The sequence below is a fragment of the Lagopus leucura genome, unplaced genomic scaffold, assembly GCF_019238085.1.
Source record: "Lagopus leucura isolate 7727_CA_CO unplaced genomic scaffold, USGS_WTPT01 Super-Scaffold_100030, whole genome shotgun sequence".
In the NCBI taxonomy this organism is placed as follows: Eukaryota; Metazoa; Chordata; class Aves; order Galliformes; family Phasianidae; genus Lagopus; species Lagopus leucura.
Window position 1 is genome coordinate 43,202 of NW_024962281.1, and position 18,065 is coordinate 61,266.

The 18,065-nt window shown below is 38.5% G+C and overlaps 1 protein-coding gene across 2 annotated transcripts in view; it reads right to left on the minus strand.

Annotated features, from left to right (window-relative positions):
* KDM3B (lysine demethylase 3B) overlaps positions 1 to 18,065 on the minus strand; it is a 50,233-nt gene that overhangs the window by 3,511 nt on the left and 28,657 nt on the right. Inside the window, exons 11-22 of one of the 2 annotated variants that reach the window (XM_042881506.1) lie at positions 17,556 to 17,708; positions 15,783 to 15,890; positions 15,123 to 15,250; positions 14,197 to 14,476; positions 12,970 to 13,226; positions 12,031 to 12,297; positions 6,131 to 6,302; positions 3,197 to 3,287; positions 2,960 to 3,090; positions 1,293 to 1,412; positions 676 to 815; positions 156 to 332 (exon numbers count right to left, since the gene is read on the minus strand). In XM_042881506.1, the coding sequence (XP_042737440.1) occupies positions 156 to 332; positions 676 to 815; positions 1,293 to 1,412; positions 2,960 to 3,090; positions 3,197 to 3,287; positions 6,131 to 6,302; positions 12,031 to 12,297; positions 12,970 to 13,226; positions 14,197 to 14,476; positions 15,123 to 15,250; positions 15,783 to 15,890; positions 17,556 to 17,708 (2,024 nt within the window). The remainder of the gene's footprint in view (positions 1 to 155; positions 333 to 675; positions 816 to 1,292; positions 1,413 to 2,959; positions 3,091 to 3,196; positions 3,288 to 6,130; positions 6,303 to 12,030; positions 12,298 to 12,969; positions 13,227 to 14,196; positions 14,477 to 15,122; positions 15,251 to 15,782; positions 15,891 to 17,555; positions 17,709 to 18,065) is intronic. The other variant, XM_042881507.1, reaches the window with a different exon arrangement.

Genomic DNA, 18,065 nt, shown 5'->3' on the forward strand with positions numbered 1-18,065 from the left:
ATGACAGTTCAATTCATATAATTCCTGTAACAGCTGAACACACACAGAAAGAAGTTTAAGTCAGCAATGATAACTACGTTATTTGGAAGTCAAAGTTCTACTGTGCTTCAAACTTAATTATATCTGCCCACATGTCCTACAGTTGACATACTTACCTGATGGGGAGCACCTGCAGGAATGAACACAGCATCTCCTAGGAACTGCACTATTGCCCAGCCTTGTACACCGTACTCATCATACAGTCTCTTACGTAAGGTCTGGTCCAAATACCAACTTTGGTCATGAATAGGGTCATGATCTGGGGGATTTTCTTGGCCCTGTTCCTCTCCAACCTAGGGCCAAGATACAAACAGGAAAAAACATCATGACACAGCACTTTTATACCGCTGGCTCAGAAGAAGTTAGGCACCAACACACATAACGCAACCTTAAACTACTTCAAAGTGGGGCACTACTGGCAACAAGTTCATTTAGGTCTTAGTGAGGTGCGTGTTAACACGAAGACCTTAGACTGAACTAAAATCCCGGGAAAAAAATAAACTACTTATTTACACTCACAGACAGCATTAGAACATTTTTGCACTTGATGCCAATAGCGATTTATAGCATTTAGCTGGTATAATTAAGCTTATCAAGAAATCCTACAGGCTCAAGCTTTCTTTGTCAGAAACACACCTTCCGGAGAAGTTCCCGTATCTTTTCAGCATCCTTGGCAGCATAGATATGCCACAATGCTCCAGGTTTTTCCCTTCCTTCATGGATTCGCTGCTTTGTTACATCATCAGCATCACCCTCATCAATTGTTTTCAAAACTTCTGCAAGGGGAATCCACATGAAAGCAGTATTACTATGAAGCTTCTGATTTCTGACACACAGAACAGGAAGCAGCCTTTTGAAACACTAAATTGCAGCAGTTGCAGAATTGTAGAGTACCTTAAGTGCCTCAAGCTTTATCTTAACAAAATTCAAAAAAGCATGTACACTGACAGCTAATCAGAAGCCTTAGCAATTAGTTCAAACCAAACTAGCTACAATTTATCAAATATAAGGAAAAAGAATAATTTTTGTCCTACTTTATACAACCTAATTCCTAACAGAATTCTGCTCCTTTCACAGCTAGGAACCAATTCAAGATTACTGCACTTTTAAATATGCACTACAGACACCCCAAACTGCCTTAAATATCTGGGTTATGTTTCTCTGTTATGATAAGCTTAAGCAATAATATATAGTCTTTCTCAATGACGTAACTGATTTTTAATGGACAGAAAGCAGCTTTCCCCAAACGTTACCATCATCATGAGTCCCTTCTCCAATGGGAATTCCAACATACACCATGACATTCACAGCATCAGACACATCCAAATGCAGATTTGTTGTACCAACTCGTCTGTCTTCTGCAGTGATTAAGCCTATAAGAGCGTGTAAAATAAAATCAAATTCTACCTGATCTCCTAACAACTTACCTTCTTGAAAAATCTGTAATGATCGCTACATTAATGCAGCAATGAAGGCAGGAACCAATGTCAAAGAACAGCGATTTTCATATCATACGTGGAACTAGTGAGAAGCTTATTCATAATTGGTTTTTGTTTTTTGTTTTTTGTTTTTTTTTTTTAAAACAGGAAATAGTATAATTCACCCCATCATAACAAAACCATTTCAAAAATAAAGCCTGAATTTATAAAGCAACAGTTTTGCATAAATGATCCTTAGAGAAACCATCTATGGTAGGGAACTTGACGCTTACAATACAAAGGTAGTACACATCCTCAGGCACTGTTTTCCTTTGGCTTTGAGACTAATACAACAATTAATTCAAGCAATTAATTAATCTATCATATTTAGCCGTAAAATCCACGTGATCCACTGAATTCACAGTAGTTACTGTCCAATTCATTGTTAACATCACAGATTACAACCAAGTGAAGAAAAACACACACAGACTCCCAAGTGCTTACACCTTTATGCATTGGATGATCTCACTCCTCAGAAATGGCTACGACTAATGGTTAGAAAGGGATCTCAAATGCTTACTGTTCAATGCTTTCACTTCCTCATATAAGAAATCCTGTCTTCCTCTGATCCTTAAATAGCACTCTCTACTTCTAACACTTCCTCTAACAAGTGACAAAGGAAAGAAATTTAAGAGATTACAAGAACATTATCAAACATGAACAGATGACCACTAGTCTACCACTACACTTCAGGACCACCATCACCATAATCTGTTTCCTGTTCAGAATACAAGTTTTTTGGAACAGAGGTTAACTCACTGTAAAGTACTTCTCAGAAACCACCACAGCTAATTTAGACAGTTTGTAACATCGTAAAATTGTGCTTTAAGAAAGCCCAATTGCAATACAAATATGGATAAGTATCACAAAAAACAGAGAGTTAATTACTGATCTTAGGTAAGGGCCCTTACAGCACCCAGACCCCCCAAAAGCCAGCGCTTTGCCAGATACAGCAGGTCACCCTTTCCTTAAATATTTTCTACTGTTCTAAATCACATAAAATACGCTGGGAAATATATCATCAATAGCAATTCTTCTTATGTTAAACATTTTAGGTATTCACTTATAAAATTGGTGAAAATTTGAGGATCTTACGCACACAAAACCTGTTTAACAGAACAGGAATTCTTCATGGCTAGCTTCTATAAATGTGTGTTTTTATTTAGGTAACTGATTAACACTAAGTTTCACTCACAGTTTTCTCATCTTGATGCTTGAAAATACTAAGCACATGAAAGCCTCTACCTCACAACTAAGAGCTTTTCTCCACTACGTATTCAAAAAACAAAGTCATATATTTACAATTGTGACATTTAATAAACAGGATCAACTCAAAAACCACAAGCATGACGTAGGATAAGTTCTCAGAGTTTTGATAACACCTCTTCCTTCCATGAGGATAATAAAGAGTTATTAAAATCTGCACAACTATTCTCACGTACCATAGGCATTGTACATTTTGGGACCTAAGTCAGGACGAACAAAGTAGCTCGGCAGCCTGGAAGCCAAATTCAGTCTGCCATCTCTCTTTGTATATTCAGGAAGAGGAAGATTTTCCATCAAGTCCTCAAACCTAGAGAACAAAAAGAAAACAAAAGCATATTTTCCTGAGCTCTTTGACCAATGTTTCTGTAGTCTCTACAGCACTTTTGTATGTACTGATGTTAAGATTTACTTACCTTGTAGGCATCATATCTCTGAAGTCTTCCCCTGGAGGCCAATCCTTTAACTTTAGTACCATTGGCTGACCATCCTCTGACCTGAGCCGCTCTGCAAGAAAAATTAAGATTTACTCATGTTATATCTTTTCACCACAACCCATTACCCACTACCTTCTTTAAGCTATATGTGTTTTGTATCAAGAGCTCCTACACTGCATAGCAAAACCAGTCCTGATTTTCTGGGAGATTCTCAAATACTATTGTAATACCATCAAATATTCAGCATTTAGACAGCTTATATCATTGTCTACTGCAAAGGCTCAGACCTTGCACAACTGACAAGTTTTTGTTCAACACTGAAAACAAGCGTTTCCAAATTATTCTGCCTCACTGCTTTCAACAAAGTCTAAAGGAGTTTTATCCCTCAATTCAAGAGAAGAGGGGTTTCTATAAAATTAAAGTTATTGGCTAATTATCCAAATAAGTCCTAACTTAGGTATAAAGCACAGACCACGATACACCATACTCCAAAAGCTAAATGGCAGACAGTTACATAAAGAAGACAGCCTTCAGCTTCAACACCAACTGCTGTTCTGGCTCAGATATTAGAATGGCTACGAAAATACCTGGAAGTGTGTATACACAGCAACTCAGAAGACTAAGCATAACAAGTAGAGAGAAACAGAGTTCAATCTAACAGATTTGACAACTCCATAAGAAACTATCAAATGGAAAACAGGATAGACTGCAGCTTGCCATCTCCATATATCTTTTCCCCAGAAAATAATACTCTTCACCACTTTCTACCACAGCATTGACTGCCAGCCAAAAAGCAGCTAGCTTCATCCAGACTGCAGAACCTAGCAGAGCTGCTGAGAGCACCAATGGAGAAAATACACAAAAGAAACTAGGACTTAGAAACCTAAGTGAATCACTTCTGTATTATAAATTAAGAAGCTACACAAGACAGCTCTATTTTGCAATGTAAAATAAAAAGATGTTATTTAATTTAAAAGGAACAAAGAACTGCAGGTACATAAAACAAAAGTATGATGTAAACAGAACAAGCATTGATGAGCGAGGCGTTTTAGAAATTCAAGTGAAATGAAAGGCTCATGGATTTAAACTTAAAGATGTTTCAGAACTTGTAGTATTCAGGATTGTGAACTCATTACGGATCTTTATTCTAAAGCAGGAAAGGAAACTTATAGGAAGGGTACTCAGAAATGACAGAATATGAAGTTAATTAGAGGAGAACATAAAAGACCTGGTAATTTAAGGATGAAAATCCAGAAAACTGGTTCGCAAAGACGGACAGATCTAAGAATGATCCAAACAATTACAACTGCCAGAAGTCCACTTCAAACTCACCGATGTTAAAAGTAAGCAGCGCAAGATTAAAACTTAAAATATCATACAGCGTAATTTAGGGACCATCTCAATACCACCTCCAAACCAAGAGGCTGCTCTGTAGCTCTTCAATAAGTAAGTGACAGTCTGGTTAAAAAAATCCAGCAGTTTGAGAAAACAAAAATTTATTTGAAGCAAAGAGAACAGAATCATTATATAATTCCCAATTTTCATATGACTTCGTGTGTGAAATCTTGGGACTAGTATCAAATACTACTTCAATTTAGAGACTGCACATGGCTGAAAAATACTACAGAAAATGTCTTTTAAATACATTTGCAAAACTGATAAGGTTTTCCATCCTAGAATCTGAATGTTTCTCAAACAAAGAGAGGTAAGGGCATTGCCTAAAACGAATGCAACAGTTGATTTTGCTGAAAGGGGCATATTTGGATAATATGCAAATAACATTTCTCAAGGATAACTTGACTCACAAATTCATTATTTTTATGAATGGCCCTTGCAAAAAAAAAAAAAAAAAAAAAAGTTTGTGAAGTCCACTAATTGTAGTTAATACAGAAAAAGACCACACCATTATATCCTTCCAGACTGTTTATTTCTGAGTAAAAAAAGAAACAGTATGAAAATTAACAGTACAAAATACAAGACTGTACTTGGAACAATACAAATACAAGTCAAAAGCTGGGATTTCTTTGACTGGACAATTATTGGGGGGAATATTGTCGTTTTAAAAGTCTAACATCTTATTTGATATTGAACAAACATTCATTTCATTAAGTTGTTCAGCAGTTCACCATTTTTCTTATGTGCACATAGCAATAAATACAGAATCCATTTTGTAGACAACGCTTCCAAAAAAACTGGCAGCCTTGCAATGAACTGTCACAATGCTAACATTTGTAAGTGTAAGAGCACTTTGCTGGAGGTGTGCACAACCTAAAACAGTGCCTCCTGCTTTTCAGAAGCTCTTTAATTTGACCAGCACAAGACAGATCAGTTTCATCCCCAGTAATTTAGGTGGTTAACTTGCACATCCACACTTGACAGAAGGGTTTCTCAAAGCAGATCTCAAGCATCAGCAATGAGTTATCACATAAGGTATGCATACAGCATTGCTATTCATTATTCATATAAAAATATATTTGTACTTGCAAAAGATCTGCTATGGAACTACTTTGTAACTCCCAATTTATTTGCTGCAGGTTCCCTTCAATTTTACATTAAATGCTGATGCTGGAAGGAGAGCAAGGGTAGCCAAATTACTTAGAATCTTAATAACAACAATGGATAATTAATTTCATTCAGGAAAGTTAAAAAAAAAGTTTCCCCTTAAATGAATCACCTTTTGACACATCAAAATAACGTGCCTAATTTTTCCTTCAGTAGTCCAGCTCTTCACCAATAGAATACTTTGTACAGTTCACAACAACTAAGGAGAAATGGCTTCTTTGGATGATGCTGATAACTGCCAGGACTGTTTTTTGTTGTTGTTTGAAAAAAATACCAAAAAAGGAGAAGCTGAAGGTAGGAATATATACTGCTCAGTTAAACTATAACTAATCAGCTGTAAGTATTACTTACTAGATATTATTTCAAAGCCATCCCAGAAGTCACGCACTTTCACGTCTGAAATTATGGCACAGTTCCTGCAGTTCACCAAATCTACATCTTGATCTCCAAATTCCAGGCTGAAAGCTTCTGGTTTCCAAAGCTCTGACTTCAACTTCTTATGAACACCAGATACCAGCACGGGCTGAGAATACAAAGATGCATGCTTACTCCATTATAACCAATTTTTTTTTAATTTATTTTTTTACATATGTTTGCAAAATTTAAGAGGTAAGACTCCTAGCTATCTTTATACAAAAGACATGATAAACCTATTTTCATTCACTTCCGTTTTTCACGCATCAAACGTATAGCCAGAACCACAGAAAACTTAAGGCCATGTGCAGCTGCCTTATAAGTGATATTGCGTTAGGCAAGTGTATTGGGTTTCTGTGACAATGTCATGGTTCTATGGTTCTTGTTTGTTTGTTTGTTTGTTTTTACTTCGGGTTTCAGTATTCCACATCAAAACATCATGTAGTGTACGGGGCATTAAAGTGTCACTGCCCCAATCCCAGGTACCTATCCCTGTAGATTACCGAAGTCACGGGGTCTGGCCCTTCCAGGTGGGGGGGGGGCGCTCTCTTGCTGCCTTGCAGTGGGTGCTGGAGGGTGCTTTCCTAGCCGTTCCAAGCTTTTCAGGTTTGACTCGGCTCCGGGAACTCTCTCTCTCTCATCTTGTCTGATTTATTAATCTCAATTTCAATTAAATTGTATATATATTGTGTTATCTTGTATTCCAATATTATAGTAAAATAAGTTTTCCTCCATAGATTGTTGCCGCTGCTCTTTTCCTCCCTTCCTTCCTTCCCATTTTTGTGGGACTGGGGTGGGGGGGGGAGGGCGGAGGCCTGTCACCCCTGTCACGGACATAGATTGATCTGGTCAACTCCGTGACAGACAAGGTTTTGGTAGCCATGAGACTACAAAGGCCGAGCTCTGTGAGATAAGTTCCAGCCAGCTTCAAGACAGGCCCACCATGGAACTATTACAGATGCTGGTACCACTTCTGTGATAATACATTTAAGAAAGCATACAAATCACTGCAGCAGCTCTAAGAGAAGAGTGAGGGAAAGACTTCGAAGGAAACAACCCCACAGACACCAAGGTCAGTGAAGAAGGATGAGGTCCTTCAGGTGCTGGATCAGAGATTCCCCTGCAGCACATGGAAAGGACCATCTGTGATTGCAGGCAGCCCCCCCATAGGCCATGGACAGCCAACACCAGAGCAGATCTCCATTCTGTACCTTGTGGAAAAGCCCATGATGGAGGCAGGTAGATTTGACCTAAAGGAAGCTGCAGCTCATGGAGAGCCCAGGCAGAGGAATTCTCCCAGTGGGAAACGCAGCCCCACGGAGAGATCACAGGAGCAGACTTTCTGGCAGGACTTGCATATGTGGGGGACGCACACTGGAGCAGCCTATTCCTTAGAGATTGCACCCCATGGTAAGGACCATGGTAGAGAAGTTTATTCTGTGGGAGGGACCACATACTGGAGCATGGGAAAAGGGTGAGGAGAAAGGAACAGTGCAGAAGTGTTATGAACTGATTGCAACCCCCATTTCCTATAACTCTGCATCACTCAGTGGGGGAAAGGTGGGGAGGAGTGGAGAAAGGTAGAAAAGAAGGGAATGAAGGAGTGGAAGTGAGACTGGCAAGTAGGAAGGGTGAGTGCAGTTAATGCATTTTGTGTGTTTTTCGTTTCTCATCATTCTACTCTAATTGTCAATAAATTAATTTTGCACAGGTTACGCCCATTTTTGTCAGTGACCGATAAGCGATCTCCATGTCTTTATCTTGATTCACAAGCTTCTCCATCTTCCTTCCTCCTCCTGTCCCAGTGTAGAAGGAGGAATGAGAGCAGCAAGGTAGGAGTCTGGCAATTCAAGTTCAATCTCTGTAGAACTGTGTGTCCCAGTACCCTCCTTTTTTAAGCAAAAATGTAACTACCACTAGCATTTGTGTTAAAACATACACAACATCTTCATATTCCAGTATGTCTTTGTTTTTAACTATTTCCTTCATTTTTGTATACAATTATGGTTCATCAACTCTTTAATACAAAATCAAGGAATGGATAAGTGGCTATTTACATTAAAAAGGTACATCAGGCAATTCTTCCCAGCACTGGCCAAGGACTTGTAAGTTTACAATGACTTGATTCTCTTACTACCTTTAAACTACTGTAATCTCAAGACAGTTAAGACTTTGAGAAGGGAAAATGAAAAAAAAACAAAACCCAAAAACTTAAGGTTTAGTCACTGCTGCCTATGTAAGCTTGAATCATCTTCAAGTTGTACCTTATATATTAGCAATGATTTAAAGGTGGATCTGTTTTATTTGCATGAATAAAGAACTCTGTGCAATTGAGGAGAATATCCTAGTATTACCAGAGTTCTAAGCAAAGATAACTGGAAGAGGTGAAGAGAAGTGACATTGAAAATACACTCTTTAAAAAACACTTCAGTAACTACCTCTGCTTAACCTGGATTTAGCTGCAAAGGCCTACAAGACCCATCCTGTTCACTTTACCTCACACTGCTTGCTTGCCAACCCAGTCAGCTAATTCCTTTGTGGATTGCTTATCATCCTCTCCCTCCACTGCTGTTCCTAGTTTGTAGCTCTCCTAATCAGAGTGGCCAGCCTGCTGGCAAGGGTGTTTTTATCCCACCTGGATAGATCCTGTCACCTCCAAGCAATCATTGATGCTCAAAAATGTCCCCACAACAACAAAACCCCAAAATTCTGTTGCTAAAACCTGATGCACAAACAACAGTTGACATGGAGGATCAGTCCATCTCTCTTTGAGGCCTCTGGCCTCACTGACAACAGTAAGAAGACCAACTGTCCTCCTGTGCCTTTGACCACTACTTCCAGACCCATATAATCACTCTTAATATTGCCCATCCAAGTCTCCTCCCCAGCAGAATTGTATGCACCAATATGAGAGCGCAGTAGCATGGATGAGGGAAAAAATGCATTAAAAAAACAAAACAAAACAAAACCCCAGTACCTTTAATAGAATTGGTAGACACTCCTGCCAGATGCAAGCTGACAGATAAGCTATTCTTCTTCAGGACAGGTAAGTACAATCATATTTTGTTCCCTGCTGTATTCACTTGACCACCTGGACGGTAATATCAAAAAACGTACTACAAATGTAGCAGAAGCCTGCTCTACTAAGCAGAGAATTTCCTGTGGAAGAGAAACAATGTTCTCCCTCTAGTGAATAAGGCAGCTAAAGCTGCAAGATAAAAACAAACAAGAAAACAGTGGACTTGTTTGCCAGACATCTGCCCCCAAAAAGCAGGAAGAAAACAAATTAAAACCTCCAACACCACTCCAAATTTTAAGTATCTCAAAAAAAAAAAAAAAAAAAAAAAAAAAAAAAAGAAAGCCTAGCATGAAAAGACAAAAAGCAACAGGTTTCTCTCAGATAAGTCATGTAACGGTATCCCTAAACAAGCAATAGCCACGTACAGGATAGCAAAGTGCTCTTGAAGAACAGCTCCAGAAAGAAATAATCCTACTGCCTCTCCAGCAAAATAATCCAGCAAAATCTGGGTTAAGACAAAATTTAACTTAATTATCATCATTCCTAAGACAAAAATAGCTGAAAAACGCTGCTGCTCTTGAATGTCACTGAAAGAGCGCTATTTGTTATCCACATGCGAAGGGAAAATAATTTCCTTTGATACCAGTTTGGAATGCTATGGTGACTAAGAAAGTCATATGTCTCATATCTAGGGTGCAAGTATGGGCCAAGCGGTAGTCAAGAATTTTACTTCTTAACCTTCTTCAATCCACTGAAGGAGGAAGGTGAAGGTGATTTTTCAGGGGGTAAAAATCATGTTGACTTCAAAGGTACAGCTGGACTGTACATGGGAATTCAGTTGATAGAGAATTGTGATACAGTAGAGTATGCTGAGAGAATCTCTGCTTGAACAATTTCTATTTACAATGGCCTTGCCAAGACAGCAGCACCTAAGTCACTGGCTTTCTCCACTGCTGTAATGAAAGAGTTCCAGTAAGCCTGCTGCCTGCACCTCAGCAGTAAACACAAGCGAGTGCAACATGACTGGAGAACCCTTGAATAAGCAAGGAATTCAACTTGTTTGTTGCTATATCTTCTGAATGATAAAATCATGCAAAAACATTCCTACCATCTCCTGGGAAAAAACCTAAAAATCAAAGTTTACTAAGAATACATATGACATGGTCAGAATCAATACTGACTTGGAAGGTGAAGCACACTGCAAGCTACACCACTGACAAAATTCAGTAATCCCATCCCTAGATTCTGTAAGTCTCAAGATTCATTAAGTATCTCATGGTCATAGGCCGCATCTTGCACCTAGTGTTAATCTTATCTGCAGAGGTACTAATGAGCAACTCTTTCATCAAATTATTCAGGATCGTCCTCTGAGCGAGAATATTATTTGCTGACAAGACAACAGGAAAAATTATGAGCATTCTGACCAGAAATTTAAGAGCTCTTAGCTAGGACAGATGACTGACACCACAGCAGTGCCAAACACTGAACTGAAATCCTTCAAAAAATCTGAAGACATCAGGTTCAAAAAAAGATGAGATCCCTGTACACTCCAAAAAGAACAAGGATAAGAAAACCGCTACAGTTTAAGGGAAAGCTGTCAATAGCAGCTGTAGGCTATGTTTCTAGACAGGCAAACGAAGCACAGTGGCCTTCAGCATTTATTAGAGAGCTGCCTAGGAACAGCAGATCTGTAGTTGGCAGTGCTCCATCTCCCCAGATTTCACGGGTATCTGATAGTAATCCTTGTGTCCAAGGGATGAAAAGAATGTCAAGTTCCATAGGACATGCTGAAGTTAACTGAAAAGCATTCTTCCACTGACAGGAGCAGATCTGAGCTACAAAGTAGCCCACTGTGCTCCCCCATTACAGCTCAGTGGTGTGCATGACTTGTGAATAATCCATAATAAGGCACAATAGTGCCAAGAATGTTAGTATAACAGTAGCAAGGCTGACAACCAGGACTTCTCCGGAATAGAAGATGAGGGACGTATTTGCCTTGCACCGATGGTCTTAATTCTGAATAGTCAGTGAAGGTAACAGTAGCAGAGGTAACTGCAGAACCCAAATGCTAAGAACATATGTTGAACACCAACAGATATCAGATTCAGTCATATTTATTGGTACACTTCCTCTGCAACAGCAGATGCTCATCCATTTCTTAAGCTTTAGCTTGTCAGATTAGGCCAACCTTAATGGCTCCAGAGATGTCTGCTGTAGCACTACAGACTGAGATCTGAAGAAACGGCTATACTGGAAGCAGTTCTAAGGTCCTGTTCTCTTGACTGCAGATCTAACTTGTCAATGACCACTAAGATAATCCAATAGAGAGCTCAACACATGACACGAGGAGTCCAAAACAACATGTGGGTTCATATAATTTGCAGGTTCAAGATAAGATACTGCCTACAACACACCCCAAAATTTTAGCACAAGTTACTTTATGGAACCCTCGTACTCTTGTACATGCTGCAGCTGGAAAGAATGGACCTTCCCCTGAGGCCAAAAAGCATCAAGCATGAGGTAAATGCTAGGATGCAAGCAGGAATCATAATGGATTCACTAAAAGGATGTGGCAGAGCAGGTATAGCACAAATCACACTACAAGCACACATACTTAAGTCACAGCAGCACAGAGTGGACAGGACCACTGCATTCCTTGTTTACATTGCTACAATTGAAATCATCAATCATCAATACAATCATCATTTGCACCCAAAAGCAATGGGCCAAAGTTTGAACAGACACAATAAGCAAGGTACAGGTTAAACTGCCAGAACACTTTGAAGAAATAATGGGTTGGCAATTTGTAATCACCCACCTGGCCTTGTTTCCAGCACTCCCTGAAGATCTTCCAGTTGTTTTTGTTGCTAGGATCATGAAGGCAAAGGAGTCTACCATCACACAGCCAGGAGTGGGAAGTGTGTGGATCCAGCACATTCAAGCCCATTACCATTTCCTTCACATCTCTTTGCGTGTCCGCTAAATTACTAGCGCGTTTTGCAGCATCAGATGTCTTCTTATTTTCCACCACAGAAGCAATGATATGATCTAAGAAGTTAGGCAGGCTGGCTTTACCTTTGGCCCCCTAGAAGATGTAAAACCAGACATAATTTTAGTCTTGCAACAGCATACGCATTAACATATAGCTGCTCTCATGCAGCTTTTAGTCATGAACATTTGCTACCAAAAAAAACATGCAGAAATAAGTAACATGCAGCACAGAGACAGGCATGGATTCAGTAAGAACAAAACCAGATATCTTGTTTTATTATGGTAAAGTTTAATACAAGCTGCTCTAGGCTACCTAGAAAAAAAATATTACAGAAAACAGTCACAACAGAAAACTTCAGCAGATCTAGCCTCTGCTGCTTTAACAGTATGGATAGATCATACTGTTCATGCTCACAAGATCTTGCCTTTCTGGGGGTACAGTCTTACAGTGTTTTCAAAAATGCAGAATTTAAGTGAGCTTTTATAGGGAAGTGGATCATCAATTGAACAATTTAAAGGCCATACTTAACTCACTTTCACATTCTCTCAAAAAGAACAGCTTCTCACGGCAATAGCAAATCAAATCACAAACTAACAACTAGCATCAAAATGATCTACAACTTTCTGGGATGGTAGACTTGGCTAAATACTGTATTTGTTTCAATATTTGACAATAAGATACTACAAAAAATTTAAACAAAAACTGTTGGATCACAAAATTCTTTCCTAGAACAGACACTGTTGAAGGAATTACAGAACTACTTACCGTAGAAGCTGCAGAAAAAACTGGAGGAAAGGGGATTCCTGTGTCTAATGGAACCTGAGGAAGCTTTCCCGGTCCTGTGTGTAGGAGATCTCTGAGGCTGGAGCCTTCAGCTTTGTTGCTAGATGTCACTGGGCCCAACAACAGGCTATTAAACAGCTTTGGGGTTAGTGGGGAAACCTTTGTACTGGAGTTGAAGGAATCCAATCCAAAGGGTGAGTGGGATTCTTTATTAAGCACTGATCTCAGTGACCCTGATTCTGCAAGAAAAATAATGACACTGAGGAAAAAATGGAAGGCAAAGTTCAAATGATCATGAAGTTCTCTGAGATAAGTTGCTCTTGCATCAAATATGATACTGACAGAATCATGTGGTAAATCATCATTCCAACAGTGAATATCACCTCAAAGAGAATCACAAAAAAATCTTATTTCAGACACATTTTACCTTTAGCACACTGTTAAGGTTTTGAGCAACACAGTAGATTATCTGATAGTAATGTTCAATAAGCCACAACTTTATAATCTGCTTACTTATAAAAAAAACGCCTTGACCTTCTGAATTAATTTTTCAATATAAATTACTTCAAATGTTAACTGCTAACCCATGCAAAACTAGTTAGAAATTCAAGAACATTCCACACTAACATATGAAGTAGTTTTTGCTAGACACTTGGACAAGAATAAGTTCTGTTAGTTGTGCTGTGACAACTGGAAGGTGTATATTGTAAACAACTATTTTCAGACTGGTAATTATAGTTAATCTACTGAATACTAAAAGTAGTTCTAAGCTTTCATTAGACTTCTCCGATAGGCTCTAATTGCTCAATACCTAGGAAATGCACTCTTCATACAGTGCACTGAGCAGATTTGTTTACTTCAGAAATTAATACACAAATCTGCATCTAAGATGAATCATTATCATTTTACATCAAGATACCAGCTGGTTATTACTTAGAAAATAAATATACTGGAAATTAGATAAACTGAGGAGTCACAAGACAGTATTTTTCTCTTTAGCTGTATCATTATCATCCTAGTTTTCCATATTCCTAAGCCTGTAAGAAAAACAACTTCAGGTTTTTTGAAGAAAAACATTTTCTTCTTTCAACATGAATTGAATAAAAACTTCCATACTAAGACTAAGCACTCTTGTGAAGAATAGTAACCAAGCAGCACATCAACATTTATTTTTTACTTCCACCCCTAGAAGGTGTGTGTTCTGCTCACCTTTTGTTTCTTCCTTTGCTTTTTGTGTTGCTAAGTCTGCAAGCCAGTGTAAGGCTGATGACGGGGCTGTTTCTGAGCAAAGTGGTCTGTTGGTCTTTGTTTCAGCAGTGTTACTGATTGATAACGTCTCTGTTTTTACAGGCTCTTCTATCCTACTGTCATTTGCTTCAGATTTTGGAACACTGTCCATTTCTAACTGCCCCACTCCTGCTGTTCCTGCTCCACTGGAAAAGGTGCTCTCATTTGCAGAGACTGATGCACTGGGATTAACAGTTGGAAGCTAAAACATAAACATAAACATCTGCTAAAAGCTGAATAAAGGGAAGAACTCACCTTGAAAACATTTATTCAATACACTGGGTTTTGGTTGGTTGGTTGTGTCAAGTAAACAGCAGTGTTCCTTTGTGCTTATTTAGTAGCAGAGTACAAAAGCTTGCTCTCTGTGTATATTAGACCTTGTGCTGTAGCCTCAATTTTTATCATTTACTGCTTAGCAAGTTGGTTTTTTGTTTGTTTGTTTAAAAAAAAAAAAAAACACAAGCTCAGTCTTTCAATTTGTTTTTGTTTTTGTTTTTGTTTTCCCAGGAAGCTGTGGGTTTGTGGTTTCTTTGTTGTTGTTTTTGTGTGAGAATAGTAACAAAACTCCTCTAGCTTCAGCATAATTTTCAGGAACTGTAACAAAGTAAATGCATATGCTGCAAGCTACTTGCACTGGTTTGTTCTGATTCATGAATGGCTTTTTAATAGCCCAGATTTCCACTTGGTAAATAAGAGTTGCAGCGCACAGTTCTGAAAAGTTCCCTGGAAGATTTTTTGCTAACCCAAAACACTTGTAACACATACTGAGAAAGAAAGTCCATATTTCACAACAGATAGGCCTAAATGATTTAACAGTATGATGATGATTTCAGTTCAAAACAACGTACCTGTGATATTCCATTAGTGACAGCTGGTCTCAATACCGATTTATTCTGTCGATTAATACACGGACAGTTGGCTTTTATACCCCATTTGCCTCGTGCTGCATGAACCATGTCTCCAATATTGTAAAGGGCTGGAATAACATTTAAATCTTTACAATCACATATAAAGAAATCTAAAAACATGGCTTTGACTATCAAGTTCAATGCCTTCTATTTCTTTTTGAATTATTATTGATAAGTACCTTTAAAACCATGCATTATAACATGACATTAATCTCTGAACAGCACAGAAAATTGTGCTAATTCTAGCTTCTAGGACCAGTTATGTGAAGGGTCAACACTGTTTAATTTCCCATGCCATCCCTCAAAAGAAAAACATCTTTCTTGAAAAATAATCAAGAACAGTCTTGAAAAACATCAGTCAATTATTGATGAAAATAGCTGCGCATGAGTAGTCAAAGTTATAACCAGAAATTATCACTTTGAATTCACAACATCATCTCACTTGTGCTACCATTCCTTCAGCACTTCTGCCAACAGAGAACAGAAGCCTCCTCCGCATCTAAGCTAGACAAGGCAACAGCTAGAAAACAAACTGATTTCTTTTCTACTTGTTTGCTCAGAACTGGGACAAAATTGCACCTTTCAACCTTCAAGCATTACCTGTACCAGGAATGATCTGTGTTGGCATAAGGTTTTCTGGTTCATGAGACTGACCCTTTGCACACTTCAGCCACGAGAAGACTTCCTCATCACCAATCTCCTCTGTCTCTGGAATAAAGATTGAAAAAAAAAAAAAAAAAAAAAACCCACCCAAATTTATTTATTTAAATACATTTTAAGAGGTTAGAACTGGAACTATAGCAACTTCTATTCCCCAGGTTATAAAACTACCAAATTCATTTTCACTTTACTAGTATCTTAGTTCCCTTCTTGCCTCAATTTCTGAGGATCATATCAGTGTTCTCATAGGGTAAGTCTAACTCTTCCGGTAACCATCTCAAGTTTTTTCCACAAGGAATACCTGCAGATCAGTTTGAAAAAATAAAAAACCTATATGCTTTCTGTGATTATATCTACTTAATAAAGCTAAAAAGTTACTAAAAGTGAATAGATGGAAAGTAGCCGGACAAATTTATATTTCATAGAATTACTCAGGTTGGAAAAGGCCTTAAAGATCATCAAGTCTAACCACAACCTAACCATACTACCCTACCTCTAACAACCCTCTGCTAAATCACGTCCCTAAGCGCCACATCCAGACAGTTTTTAAATGCATCCAGGGATGGTGACCCAACCATCCTCCTGGGGAGCCTATTCCAGTGCTTAACAGCCCCTTCTGTAAAGACTTAAACTTACCCTGGCACAACTTGAGGCCATTTCCCCTCATCCTGTCACCTGTCACCACTGAGAAGAGACCAGCCCAGCTCCCACTGTAGGCACCTTTCAGGTACTGGAAGAGAGCAATCAGGTCTCCCCTCAGCCTCTTCTTCCCCAGACTAAACAGCCCCGGTTCTCTTTAGTAGCTCCTAGTAGGGCATATTCTCCAAAATTAGATTGAGTCCATAAATGCAGAAAGAATTCTTTCAGCTATTTCCATTGCATCCTGGTACAGAACATCTTGAAGAACACTATGCTCTTTTTTGGTGTATTCTGACAATAATTTCATAGGTTGCAGTATGCAAAAATAAGGAAAGTTAATCTATTTCAATAACATGTTACTTTTATAATTAATTCTGTTCTCTCTGGCAACTTATTACAATAAGTAGACAGTGGGACTCATATTTACTAACATTCTATTTTGTATATCGGCTTCACAGAGCAACATAACTGTCATTAGTAGACCTACATTTATTAAGATGGTCTACTGTCAGCATACACTCTACCAAAGCTGTCCCAATGCAAATGCACACAAAAGCACCAGATAATCACTTTTGTAAACACAGTGTACCTTTATTTTTTTAGCAAGGTTCATTTTCCTGCATCACAAATCTGAGCGTAACAAGGAAAAAAAAAAAAAAAAAAAAAAACTTTCCAACAACTCCTTTGTACAGAAAGCACTTCTCCGCAGTGTCTGCTTACTAGTCCATCTTGTGATAGCTCAGAATAGGCTTAGTATTATTTAACTCTTATATCTTCTCTAAGGAAAACACAGAACTATGCAGCAGTCTGTTTTAGTACGTACCCTATGCCTACTGATGTTAAAATTTTAATATAAGAACTCTAATCAAATAGATGAAATACAGGTATTTAAGGAAACACAGAATGAACAGCATCACGTAAGACTGCATTGCTAGAATTCCAAACCTAAAGATCCCCATGCCGATACTTAGCAACTCTTCTGCAAAACCTTCAGCAACTACCTACAAACCATCCCCAATAGCCAGCTATTTCCTAGATTACAGTAGGAAAAAAAAAAAAAAAAACAGTTCTCACCACTACGTGGACGATTCTTCCTCAGCCGGTAACAGTCCAGACAGACCCCGAATCCACACTTGCGACAAACCCAATGAATATTGAACAGAGTCGTCTCACATACATCACACATTTCCCGCACACCCCGTACTGCTCGCTTCCACGCCACTTTCTCTATAAACAGAAGGAACATGAGGAATTATTGCTTTGACATTCTGTATTTCCCCCATCTAATGAGAATATCACAACATCGAGAAACAATTCACAGACACATGACTTGTGGGCAGAGCATAAAAACACCTACTTTTTTTTTTTTTTTTAATATCCAGAGACATCTTTTGTGTCAGTAGTCTCTTGACACTACTAACATCACCATTTTTAAGTTGCAAGGCCAAGTCCCAAAACACATGCTACAGGAAAATTAACCATTTTGCAGAGTTCTGTAGAAACTGAAATTCAAGCAACACTTAAGGAAGTTACAGGAAAACAACAACAAAAAAAAACTTCCACTAGTTTTAAGAACTAATAATG